Here is a 13,861-nt window from a genome sequence, read left to right on the forward strand (position 1 = left end):
TTCTCTATCCCACACTCCAAATGTCTCTTCTCTCCATCTCTCTTCATTTCTCTATCCCACACTCCAAATCTCTCTTCTCTCCCTCTCTTTCTCTGTCCGTCTCTCTATCCCACACTCCAAATCTCTCTTCTTTCTGTCTCTTCTCCAGTAGTTTCTTTCCTCTCTCTCCTTTTATCTCCTCTCTTTCTCTCTCTATCCTCCTCTTCAATCCTCTTTCTTTCTCCATCACTCTATCCACCTCTCCAAATCTCTCTTCTCTCCCCATCACTCAGCCCACTCCCCCTCTCAACACACAAATAATTCTGCCCTTAGATTTCTGATTGTACCACTCTAAATATTCACTCTATCTCTCTCTCTCCTCCCTCTGTGTATCTTTCTCTCCATACCACTCCAAATACTCCCTCTCTTTCTCTGTGTTTATCTGTCCCTCTATACCATACCACATGCTCATCTCTCTCTCTCTCTCTCTCTCTCTCTCTCTCTCTCTCTCTCTCTCTACACCATTCCAAATGCTCTCTCTATCTCTGCCCATCTTTCTCTCCATATGTTCTTTCTATCATGGCCTCACTCTGTTCTTATCTCCCTCCCTCTCCATCTCTGTGCAATACTTCTCTCACTCTATTTCTCTATCTTTCCATATGTTCTCTATCATCTCTCTCTCTCTCTCTCTTCAGTTTCTCTGTCTCTACCCCTCCATCTTTCTTCACACTTTTTTCTGTATGCTCTCTCTCTCTTGCTCTATCTCTTTCTTCTCACCCCCTCTGTCTAAACCCATTATCTCTCTTTCTCTATCCCTCTCTCTCTCTCTCCTCTGCACTCATTCCCACACGCCCCTCTGTTCCCCCTGTTCTAGTTAGCAAGTGAGCCGAAGAGATTTGGCTTTCCCCGCTGCTGCCTTTGAACGCGGCCCTGAGCCATAGTGTGTGTGTGTGTGTGTGTTTGTGTGTGTGTGTGAGTCTGTGCGCCACGGGATGTTTCCATGAGAAAAGTGTGTGTCACTGGTCAGTATGGTGAGTGTGTGTGTGTGTGTGTGTGTGTGCTGGGCAGCATGTTGCTATGAGATGAGTTTTTAATATATCTGTCCCCTCCTGCTTGAGCTGTGAATTGGATTCTCAACAGTCAGGACACATCAGCACACACAAATGCACACTTACCAACACACACACACACACACACACACACACACACACACACACACATTTTTGTACGTATACACTGAGACACACACACACAAACACAAAGATTTACGTATGCACACAAGTGACACTCTCAAGCATATCATTTCCTCATCAAGTATCTGTTGACACACACAGTGAGGCACGCACACACTCTCTCTCTCACACACACACACACACACACACACTCGCTGTAGTTACATGCTGTGAGCAGTTTTCCTCACACACTAATTTAGCTACCGCACTCCCTGCTGGCAGACAAGCTGTCATGGACATTGGACTACAGAGAGGAGGGGAAGAAGCGGCCGAGCCCTGTGTGTGTGTGTGTGTGTGTGTGTGTGTGTGTGTGTGTGTGTGTGTGTGTGTGTGTGTGTGTTTATCCCTGTTGTATACCTGTGTATGCCTGCAAGTGCTTGTGTCCATGTATTGCACCTGTGTGTGTGTGTGTGTGTGTGTGTGTGTGTGTGTGTGTGTGTGTGTGTGTGTGTGTGTGTGTGTTTATCCCTGTTGTATACCTGTGTATGCCTGCAAGTGCTTGTGTCCATGTATTGCACCTGTGTGTGTGTGTGTGTGTGAGAGAGAGAGAGAGAGAGAGCCTAAATGAGACAGATTGACAAATGAGTGGGAGGAAGAGGAGTGTGAATGGGAAAAGCAGCAGGGGTAGATGAAGAGTGACAGTCTCTCCTCTCTTCTCTTCTCTTCTCCTCTCTTCTCCCTCCTCTCTTCTCCTCTCCTCTCCTCCTCTCTGTGGCACCTCTCCTCCTCTGCCTCCCTCTCTTTTTATTCTCCTCTCTCCCTCTCTTCTTTCCTCTCTTTAATTCTCTTACTCTATCTACTTCCATTAGATTCTTCCCCTCTTCCTCACGCTCAATTCAATTCAGTTCAATTCAAGTGAGCTTTATTAGCATGACATATTTTTTGCATTGTCAAAGCAGGATATTTAAAACAACACCAAAGTACTTTTCCCTTGTCCCACGCATGCTATTTGTGTATCCAGCACCAGCTTAGCAAATAACAATGTCCACAGACAAGGTAGAGAAAGTTGCATGATTTTATAAAAAGTATGATGCATTGCGACATCAGATGCAAGTCAAATTTTTAGTTTCTTATGTCTCAATCCATAGAACTACAGATATGCTACCCGATCTGGCAAACTTACATAGTGCAGTTATAGCCGATAGAGGGTTGTGAAGCGAATGCAGTGCCATTCACCCTGTTATGAGTTGATGAACCACTGAAACGATTTTGGAAACATTATTTTAAGGTACAAACACTCTTTGGTGTTGCTTTAAACAAAGGTTTATATTGAGAATGCATGGAGCACAATATGGCCAACACAGATATGTATCCAAGATCAATAATGCTCTCTCTCTCTCTCTCTCTCTCTCCCTCTCTCTGTCTGTCCAGTCTTTTCTCATCTATCTCTCCCCCTTTCAACCACTCTTTCCGCCCAGAGCCTATTTTCCTTCTCTTCACCTCTGTTGATCTTTCTCTCTCTCACCTTCTCCCAAACCTGTGCTGAAACACACACAGCCTCCACTTCTCTGCTCCATCCATCTGCGCCTGACAGACAGTCAGGGAAATTACACTCAATTAGCAAGGCGGACATAAAAAAAAAAATCTAATTAAAAGAAAAATTCTGTAGATACAAACCCCAGTGGCCTCAGCCTTTGGAGACATGTTTAGATAGATTAAACCCATACAAGGTTAGATGAAAGACCAGAAAACCGTGTTTCCTCACCTGTGAGTTTTGAGTTTTGGAGTTGCATACATCTTTTTTTACCCTTTGATCACTGAGCTTCTTGGTGAGCTGCTGCTGTTTTGATTTCTTTCGCCGTGTTTGCGTAGCTCGCGTCTCTGGCCTGCTTCCACCACCTATCGACTCTCTCCCTCTTAAAGCCAGGAGACAAACTGAGGTAAATCTTACTATGCCAGATGCCATCCAGCAGTAGGGTGATTCGGCTCAGTTCTGCTTTCTGGCCCACTGGCCCTGTGCCAGGTTGGGCTGGGAACATTTATCTGTATCTGTATTATGTAGCTTAAGTCTTTTTACAACTTTGTATTGCTTAATTTTTACTTCTTTTACTCAGACATTATAGTGTTAATTTTGCTCCTTCCTGCCTTGTTTTTATTGTTTTTGTCAAGTCAAGTCAAGTCACTTTTATATAGCACATTTTTGTATGCATAGAGTGCAACCCAAAGCGCAACACACAAGACACTGACACACAAGACAACTGACACACAAGACAATGCCGGACGGAGCGGTGTAGTCACCAGCGTACCTGTGACACCAAGACATAAACAATCAAATTGACAAAATAACAAATGAAACAAAAGGCAAAAGATGCCGGACGGAGCGGCCTAATCTCCAGCGTACCCGTGACACCAAGACATACAAGACAGACAACATACAAAAAATAAATAAAAGAAATTAAAAGTAAAAAAATAGTCCAATCGCTTGCATCCAACCGGCTGAAAAATGTCCAAGGGCAATGATGACTTGCGTGAGACGGCAACACATGCAGCTGTATCTTTATAACAGACCAACCAGGAGGATTTACTGGCAGTCTGGAGAGCACTGGAAGCACAGAACAGAAGTCATGGGCGATCTTCAGAGCTGCCAACCCTCACGCATTGGTGCAAGAGGGCGTGGAGCCAATCAAATTTTAACAGCGACAGTTTGTTGTTTCCGTAGTTGGTTGTTATCAGAGTTCTTACTCGATCCAGACTCCAGGCCCCTAACGTTAGGTGTTATCATGCATGGCAGCCCGCAGGTCAGCAGCAGCTCAGTGGTCGTGGCAGCGGCAGATCTCTCGCACAAATAAATACAAAAATTGAACAGGACATTACACAAAATAACAAACATTACATAAAAACAAACAAAACCAAGATGACAGGATTGTGGAATTTTGTCTTTGTTCCAATTACTTTTAATGGTTCCATATCAATGTTTTATCTGATTTTTATACTTTTATAGTCTTTTACTCTTTCTAATCGCTCAGTCTAGTTTATTCTTTCTTGTTTTATTATTTTAAATTGAGTGACCTTAACTGGAAAGAATTTGAAAGCACTGGAATGCCAAACTCCTTTTGTTTTTTAAAAAATGTAAATGTCACTAGACTTCTTTTTGTCCCTGAGCTAAATGGTTTCTCTGAGCCTCCTAAACGAATAGTGTCTAACACGGTATTCGTCACGTCAGCAGACAGCTGTGTTTTGGTCTGGTCTTTGGTTCCCTTTGGTTCCCTTTGGGGTGGGAGATAAAAGGGGCTGCAGAAGGAGGCAGGGAGTCCTCACTGCCAATCAACCCACACACACACACCGCCACCTCTCTCGCTCTCTCTGCGGTGTGTGTGTGTGTGTGTGTGTGTGTGTGTGTGTGTGTGTGTGTGTGTGTGTGTGTGTGTGTGTATGGTCGTTTGTTTTGAAATCTGACGGAAATCTAACCTTTGACTACACTGCAACTGGTGCTTTGTTCTCTTTCTCTTAATGGATGTGTTTGTAGGCTTTTTTGTTACGAAGCATATCTAATTTTTTGCCACAGCTACCGTGTTTGTGTGTGTGTGTGTTGTGTGTGTGTGTGCACATGTGTATGGTCTTTTGTTTTGTTGTGACATCTGAAGCATAACTAGCCATCTCTCGTGCTACAGTTGGTTGCTGTCTGATAAAGATCACCCCTGCAAGAGTGTCACAGCACATGCGATTAATTAAGTGATTAATTAAGCTGATGGGCCCTGTAGTCACTGGATAGAACCTTCTTCCTATGAGCACTAATTTGTAAAGCATCTGCGATATGTAGATTAGTGAGAGAAGTGATGGCCATGTTGTCTGAACCATCTATCCACTTGATTGTGGATGTTCTTCAAAGGTGAGGGATGTATCACAATGCATCAGAGAGAGAGAGAGATGAAGAGAGAGAGAGGCTTGAATCTCCTTCAGATGTTTTCATACATTTGTTTACTTTCTCCAGGGCAAGACAAATGTAAATAAACAAGAGAAATAGGAGAGAAAAGTAAATAAGCTTAAAGGCATGATGCAGAAGAATGCAAGGATATGGTTTATGTTTATAATGACTGAATAGCCGCACTCTGGAATAATGCATTACAAGTAGAAGAGTGCAATGCAATGTGAGCTATGCACTATGTGTACAAGTATGCACAAGAGGCACTACATATCACACCGTTAAAGTAGGCTATACATGAAATGTTCCTAGCTGCAAGGCTAGATGAGACAAAGCAGGGAGTTGGAGCCAAGAGTGTGTCTAGATGACTGCTTCTGGTTCTGGCTCCGGTAGTGATTCTACACGGATCCATTACAGGCTCATTGCACAGCACTACTAGTCCACATCTTTGCCCTTATCGGTGAGGTGGATCTGAACCTTTATGTCAGAGTGGATTCTGTGCTCCTCTGATTATGTTGTCTTTTCTTCTCTTAAATTAGATTTAGTTTTAAGCTTAATTGTTCTTGCTTCCACCCTTCTTAGTGACTTTGGCGCCGCTGTTGTTGCAGGCAGCTCACTGCGCTGGGATTAGTGTGTGCTTCACCTCACTGTGTGTTCACTGTGTGCTGAGTGTGTTTCACTAATTCACGGATTGGGACAAATGCAGAGGCCAAATTTCCCTCACGGGATCAAAACAGTATATATACTTACACTATACATCCACAGTCCAAACCAACGGATCTGTCAGTCTAGTTCGATACCATTCTCTGCCTTGTGGACCATTATGTCAGATCATTGCTCTGAGCTTGTCTCTGCCTAACAGTGTTTGCCTAGCTGCACGGTTGAGGTCGTTAAGTATGGCCTATCCCTTTCCATCTGACTGACAATGTTTTAATCATCGCCGTCTGACGGGTAGATGCACACGCATGTCGCGCAATAAGACAAGCCGTCTTCCCCACGTTGAATATCAAATGGCGCCCCTGTTGAATAGCCCTCCTTATTTATTCGAGCCATTAAATGCGACGGTTGCCCTGCGCTAGCTCTGCACGCAAACACACACACAAGCGCACACATCTATTTGCAGGAGAGCGTGTCAATCGGACAACAAAACAAACCCAATGTAGCACTGGCGTTGTGAATTATTCATCGCTGTGATAAATTGGCTCGCCTGGAATCGTTTGGGAGACAATTTCTCCGTCAGCGTGCCTGGCGTGGCGCATTCATAAGTTGGCCGTTTTGCGTTGTGCCAAGTTACACTGACGACCTCTTGGTTTTAATATGCATCGACGAGTGTTTTGCTGTCAGTCATTTGCCGTGCCATGAAAGGTGTGATTATTTTTCACCTGCTCAGATGTTTACCCAGATATGTGTGTGCGGCTACAGTGCGATAAGGTCCCATCTGCTGGGAGGATCCACCTGACTGCTAACGTTGGGTTGAGGCAGCTGTAGACAATGGCAGAGAAACAGCACAGCTGCCATTTAATCTCAGCCATTGCATTCCTCTGGTCTAACTCCTCATATGTATGTATGCTGAAGAACGGGCATTTTTTAACTTCTCTGAAAGATGAAGCTTGTAGCCCCTCGTGATTTAAAAAAATCAAAAAATCCTTTATTTTACCAGGAAGGTTCCATTAAGACAAAATATCTCTTTTTCTAGGGATTCTTTGTCAGGATTGTTTTTCTAGCATATATAGTAGAGAGATTGCATGTAAGAAATATCAAGCGTATAGCATCTTTTTCTTCCCTTAAAGATGAACCCAATATAGTTATATACAGTTCTCTTTATAGAGTTTTTTTCTCCTAGCTCAGGTGTCAGAGAAGCTCCTCGTCCTCACTATTAGAAATAGCATGCACAAGATGGTATCGGTCACCGAGAATACAGCAGATTGACAGGCGAGTTGAGCGTCACTGGCTGTGACTGTGTGAACACAGGGTCATCGGCATACAAACACATACCCACCCACACAACTTTCCCACTCAGTCGCTTAACGAGTCACTAACAACACAGCAAAGTCCTCAAAGGTCTTCAAACTAATAACTTATATTGACCTTAATCTGTTCTTCAAATTCACACTGAACACCTTAATGTGTTTCAAGCAGCTCTTATTTTGTGCACAGACTGCCTTAATGCTCAGTGAGGTTCTCATTAAGTAGTACAGTGTGTATGTACTGTGCCTAATGATGAGCCTCCAGAGACGTGGAGTTAGCAGCAACACATTGCTCAAGTCTTCATCTTTTGGGCAATTTCTTCATCTGACCTTGAGAGACCAATGAGGGGGATCAGCAGCCTCAAAGACACAACCATCTCAAATGCTAGAAGCTAATCATCAAATCTGTTTATTTCTTTATTTTTCTAGTTTTGTTTTTCATTCCGTTGTTCTGTTCTGTCTTTCAGAGTGACATCTGAGAGAAAATGTGTCTCTCTGTTACCTTCCTCTTATTGCCTGTCCACCTCTCTCTTGTTCCCGTTCTCATTCTCATTCTATCAGTCCTCAAAAGCAGCTTAACTGGCACAGCCATAATGCAGTGTGGTCCTGCCAAAGTGCTGGCTGTGAAGAGACAGATCTCTGCACAAAAAACCTTATCTCATGGGGGGAACACAAACAAACAAAAGGGGAAACACAAACACACATCCACCCAAATATAATATGTCTATATAGGCATCTCACAAAGTGTCTAGGTATGTACATCCATCCATATGAGTATTGATCACCCATCAGTTCACTCTCTCCATCCATCAACTTTTATCCATCTGCTGATCTATTCATCCATCTACTTCTCTCTGTCCCTCTCTCTCTCTCTCTCTAGTATCTCTGTATCTCTATATCTGTTGTATGCATTAAGTGTGCCCCTGTCTTTTAGTTAATAACTGTGGTGTGTGTGTGTGTGTGTGTGTGTGTGTTGTAGATAATAAATATGCCCCAGCAGTGAGTCTGAATGGACTGGTCTTCATCCTGGGCGGAGCCTATGCCAGAGCCACCACCATCTATGACCCTGACAAGGGCAACATCAAGGCAGGACCCAACATGAACCACTCCAGACAGTTCTGCAGGTATCTCTCTCTCTCTCTCTCTCTCTCTCTCTCACACACACACACACACACACACAGTTCTGCTGGAATCTCTCTCTCTTTCTCTCTCTCTCTCACACACACACACACACACACACACACACACACACACACACACACACACACACACAGTTCTGCTGGAATCTCTCTCTCTTTCTCTCTCTCTCTCACACACTCTCACACATGGTCTCTATCTATCTATCACACACACATTCAACAACAACACACAAAAAACACTCTAGACAGTTTTTCACACATACATGCACACCATTCCAGATAATGGTGGAGACACACACACACACACTCTCTTACAATCGTATCCACACTAAAAGCACTACACTGGCACCCAACAGCGGGTTTTCACTTTCCTAGAAAAAAATCTAATCAAATACTGACCCCCTTGAAGCAATTTCATTGTTCGAGAAGGAATACATAATTGTCTGGAAAGCCATGATTGTGTTTCAGAAACTGCTCACATAAGATGTATATGAAAGTGTTGAATTGTCAACACAAGTCTTTCTCCACACACACACACACAGACACACACACACATACACACACACATTTCCCTCTGTTTGGCCTCTGTTATGTTTTTCGGGTTTTGTACTCTGGGTGAAAAAGAAATAAAAGAACTTCCCCACCTCTTTACGTCTGTCACACACACACAAACAAACACAGTTCAGCCCTTAGCCCATTCTACAGACGTGTGTGTGTGTGTGTGTGTGGGGGGGGTAGTGGTAGTCTTCTGTGCTCAAGCAAACGCTTTGTGTTTAGGGACGTTGCGTTGGAGAGTTTTGGAGTGTGTGGGGGAGATGGAAAGAGGGACAGAGAGAGAGATGGAGAAAAAAAGAGATAAAGAGTGGAGTGTTTTTTAAGGGAAAGACAGCAGGGGATAGAGAGAACGTGATGAGGCAGGGATGAGGGAGAGACAGAGCAAAGGGGAAGTGACAGAAAGAGAACAGAAGACAGGAGGGAGAGAGAAAAAGGCAGAGAAAGAGGGGGAGAAAGAGAGGGGAAGAGTTGAAAGAGGGGGAAGAGGCTTTGTCAGGGAGGAGGGACACAGGGAGAGAGAAGCGTTGAGAGACGGGGGGAGAGAAAGAGAGAGGGAAGAGAAGAGAAGAGAAAAGAGAGGAGGAAGAGGCTTTGTCAGGGAGGAGAGACTCAAGCGGAGTCAACTCTAATCTACAGGCAACAGCTGCACCTCTGCTAAACAAACAGCTTTACACAGCGACGCTCACTCGGTGTGTGTGTGTGTGTGTGTGTGTGTGTGTGTGTGTGTGTGTGTGCCTTAGTGAGCGAGTAGAGACAGAATGAGAGATTGTGTGTATGTGTGTGTGTGAGAAAGGGACAGTGTGTTTGTATGTGCGTGTAAATGTGTGATGTGTGTGTGTTTGTGTGTGTCTTTCTGTGTGTGGGGCTCTCTAAAAGGAGTCCTCTCTTGTGATAGCTGAATGCAGTGAAAGTGCACACACATACACAGTCTAAAAGAACAAGCTAGCTGTCCTTGGTTGGATGGTCTTTCAATGAAAACAAATTCCTTTTTTGATTGCAAAAGTGCAGTGAATTGGCCACCCTATGTTTGAAAGAGTAACTCAACTGCCCCAAATATCCACACTTTTTCACACATTGATTTTCCCCATCAATATTTCAATCCAATGCCGTTTCCAAAGTTTCTTGAAATACAAACACACAATTGGCATTGAAGAAATCCTGTGCTTACATAGTTCAGCTTTTATAGATTTGTTAAAGTAGGCCTACATCTTTATACAACAGAACAATAGTCAGGATTTTCCACTTCTTGTAAAGAAATATACCTTCAAGGGCTGTAGTGCTGGGCGGTATACCGGTTCACACCGTAAACCGGTGTATATTTTCGTTATGATATGAATTTTTAATATACCGCCATACCTGGTGTATTTGATTAGGCTACACAACGTTTGGAACGCTGCACCGCGCGACAGTGTTTCAGACGGGACTTTTTTCAAACGCATGCATGGTGCGACTTCGAGGCAGGCATAGTGAGGGTAAACACAAAACACCTTAAGTTTTTCCCCTGAAGTGGGCCTATGACCCTTAACGCTTAATTTATCCTTAGGTAAGGGGTTTATTTAAGTGTGTTGCACAGAATACCTTAAATTGTTTCTTTAGTTAAGGAAAAACGTTAATATTGCATTGAAAGGGATTTACCGTCACGAAAATTCTATTTGAGATTGTTCAACAGCTGTAACTAGCTGCCTAGTATAGGTGATGTCGTTAGTTAGCAACCCACCGAACACAGTGACGTTTAATGATCTTATCATAACATTATCCAGGTAGCAAGTAAAGCATAGACATGAACTGAGCAATTCTAGCTGGCTAGTTAGAAATGATCCTGACTGTCATCAGTGCACCAAAACGAACTTTTTTGTTAATGTTTTGCCTAGCGAACCGAACCGAAGCTCATGGCAGGCTAACAAGACATCTACATCCACATGAAGTTAACGTTAGACTAACGTCATGCAAACCACACAATAACAATAAGGCATGTTTCTGATGGGCCTATTTGACAGAGTAAGCATATTAGCAGAGAGGTTTTATTTTAAATTGTATAATTTTCAAAAAAGTATAATTATTGCAAGTTGCACTACTTTTTGTATTGGTTTTATACATTTTATTGGTTATATAAGATGTTTGTGAAATTTGCACAGTAAAAGTTCTGTATTTTGACTGCAATTGTCTTTGCATTCTGATTAGATTCTTCATTAGAATCATGAGTGGCTCTTTGTAAACAGCATCATTTTCTGGGGCCATGCAAAACATCATTACCATAGTGTGGAGTTATTCTACATCATGACAGTAAAATAGACCATCCTTAGTCAATGTACTGCAGCAATTCCTCTCTCAACCTGTAGAAAATGCTGTGAACATCTGATTATGCATGAAAAAAAAAATACCGTCATATACCGTGAAACCGTAAGAATTTTGAAAAATACCGTTATATACATTTTTGGTCATACCTCCCAGCACTAGGCTGTATAGTGCCCAAAAATATAGTTTGGATATCAGAAAATGAAAAATAAGATGAATCTCTCACATAAATGCTTAACTGTATTTGAGGGATACGCCATAAAGAGAAACGCTGTGTGACACAGAACAAAGATGAGACGCATGTCTCACCTATTAACAGCCTACAGTAAGTAAGTAAGGGATAGGCTATGTATTGTCCGCCGGTAATTATCCGCTGCGCGTCAGGGTTCTGTTCTCCCTGTCAGGACTTACTTTCTGATAATTACCGGCAGAAAAAAATCCCGCTTATTACACGGCTACTTGCCAAAACGAAAAAAGAAACCTAACACAATGAATCTTTAAAAATGATTTTGCTACCGTTTCGTGTCTTCCGCTGACAAAATAAATAGTTCGCCACACAGATAGAACTTGACAGTTTCAGATGTTGCGTGGCAACGTCTTACTAGCTTAGGCCTACTTTCCCTTTCAATGAAATTCCATTGCAATAAGCGCACGGAATTCTTGCAGAGGGATATGAAAGACGTTAATCAACCCGTTGCCATTGACAGCGGTGATTATATACTTTGCTGGTGATTTATGTAAGGGATAATGCCCGACGAGTTGTCCATTATCAGAAATAAATGGACGACGCGGAGGCGTGAACTGTCCCACGCGAAGCGGAGGACGGTGCTTCCGCGAAGTCCATTTATTTCTGATAATGGACGCATCTAAGGGCATTATCCTGTTTATACCATGGCCACTTACGAAATAAATAAATATGAAATCAATTATTAATACTAGATGAGTTTTAGAGCTAAAATCGTTAGTTTTTTCAGCTGTTTATTGCAACGCTGTGGAATGTTGATAAGTTGATTGTTGATAATGCTGCCTTGGTTACCAACTAGCATTTGAGCCAGCACAGTGATTTAGAACTGTCATCAGGCAATTCGAACGGAACGTCTTTTTATAGGTGTAGTATATCACTTTTTAAACGACACCCTTTTCAACCTAGACCATGGTATAAGTAGATTTAACATAGGCCCGAACGTTGGGAAGGCCCATTCATGGGAACTTTCTGCAGCACTCTGAAGAGCCGTGTAATAATACAGTTTTAATAGAGGGAAAAAAGACTGTTTCAGATTGGTATTGCTATCGGCAGAAGGTTGTTTTGGACATGAAAAAGTGTCATTAGGGTCGTTTGGGATAAACTGCGGCTGATTGCGCCTGACTTCATGCGACAACATGACCTGCCGGTGTTGGCGCTGCTCTCCACGCGTTGGACGAGCTAGAACCCGCCCTTATGACGTCATTTCAAAGACAGGGCAGTTTGGAAGAAATCTCCCCATGACTAATATGACAAGTTTCGTCTGCTGTTTCCTTATGTTGCAATGTGCAAAAATGAACAAAAATCGAAGGGATACCTTCTTATATGTGATTTCTGCAACAATGGGAGGCTAGCCTACTGAAAGCATTTTGATATTCTGTTATTTTATGTTGGTTAAATAGATGACACACAGAAAAACATTTAATAAACACTGAATTTATGTGCTACAATGCAGGCCTGTTAAATGTATGACAACAATGGTTTATTAAAACTACATCATAGAAATTGATTTAATCAGTCACCATGTCCTTTTTAATGAATAAGAAGGAAATTTAAACTGTATTTATTGCAAACAATATTCCGGGATGTCTCCCCTGAGTCACATCAGGTGTAGACTGCTCACAGTGTCCGGGACAGTCAGCCGTCTTCTCTAGCTCCTCATGCTAATTTTGTGAGAAATGGATACAGAAATGTTCACACCCATACCGTTTTTTTTAAATGTAGAATCGGATTCATGCTTCAGTCAGAATAAAAATATGAATATACACATCTCAAGCAGAATAAAACTTCCCGTTTCGATTGGAACTTTAATCGGATTAAAGGGGTGATGTAGTGCATTCCAATCGCCATACGGATTGGTTTCTTTTTGTAACATCCAGCTTTGAGCACCCTTGTGCATGCGATGGGCAATCTGATCATTTAGATATATTAAGATGGAATCACTGGAATAATTTAATTCTGATTAGAAAATAAAAACATGTATTAAAAAGGGGCGATTGTATCGTATTAGGCCTACGTTTACATAATTTCCAGGCAGATGAAAATGTAATTTATAAGCTTGATGAACTGGCATTCTTCTCTCTCTCGCCATCTCCACTGTTTGGATGGACAGACTAGTGTTGACAGATTCTATTGAGAATATAGGCTACCTAACAGTGTGAGAGTATCTGGGTAAATTCAGTGATGGTGATTTTACAAACCATTTAATTTTTTTTTCACTCTCATAATGACTTTCTCTCTCTCTGTCTGTCTGCGGCTGTATTAGTGCGGTGATCCTGGATGGGAAGATCTACTCCACAGGGGGCATCGTGAGCAGCGAGGGGCCGGTGCTGGGCAGCATGGAGGTGTTCGACCCGAGCGCCAACGCCTGGACGCTGCTGCAGAACCTCCCCTGCCCCCTCTTCAGACACGGCTGTGTGGTCATCAAGAAGTACATTCAGAGCGGCTGACCCCCAAACACACACACACACACAAACTCACATACACACACACCCATACATATACACCAGTTGGCAGCAGACAGTGGTGGGTTCAGTCCAGAGTTTGGGTCAGATCTGTGTCCGAGCTGCTCTGAGACCGAATATCCCCAA

The 13,861-nt window shown here is 42.8% G+C and overlaps 1 protein-coding gene across 1 annotated transcript in view; it reads left to right on the top strand.

Annotated features, from left to right (window-relative positions):
• Positions 1–13,861, top strand: part of LOC125299279 (kelch-like protein 29) — a 162,126-nt gene that overhangs the window by 146,950 nt on the left and 1,315 nt on the right. Inside the window, exons 11-12 of the mRNA XM_048250496.1 lie at positions 8,020–8,164; positions 13,537–13,701. Of these exons, the coding sequence (XP_048106453.1) occupies positions 8,020–8,164; positions 13,537–13,701 (310 nt within the window). The remainder of the gene's footprint in view (positions 1–8,019; positions 8,165–13,536; positions 13,702–13,861) is intronic.

This window comes from Alosa alosa, chromosome 8 (genome assembly GCF_017589495.1).
Source record: "Alosa alosa isolate M-15738 ecotype Scorff River chromosome 8, AALO_Geno_1.1, whole genome shotgun sequence".
Classification (NCBI taxonomy): domain Eukaryota; kingdom Metazoa; phylum Chordata; class Actinopteri; order Clupeiformes; family Clupeidae; genus Alosa; species Alosa alosa.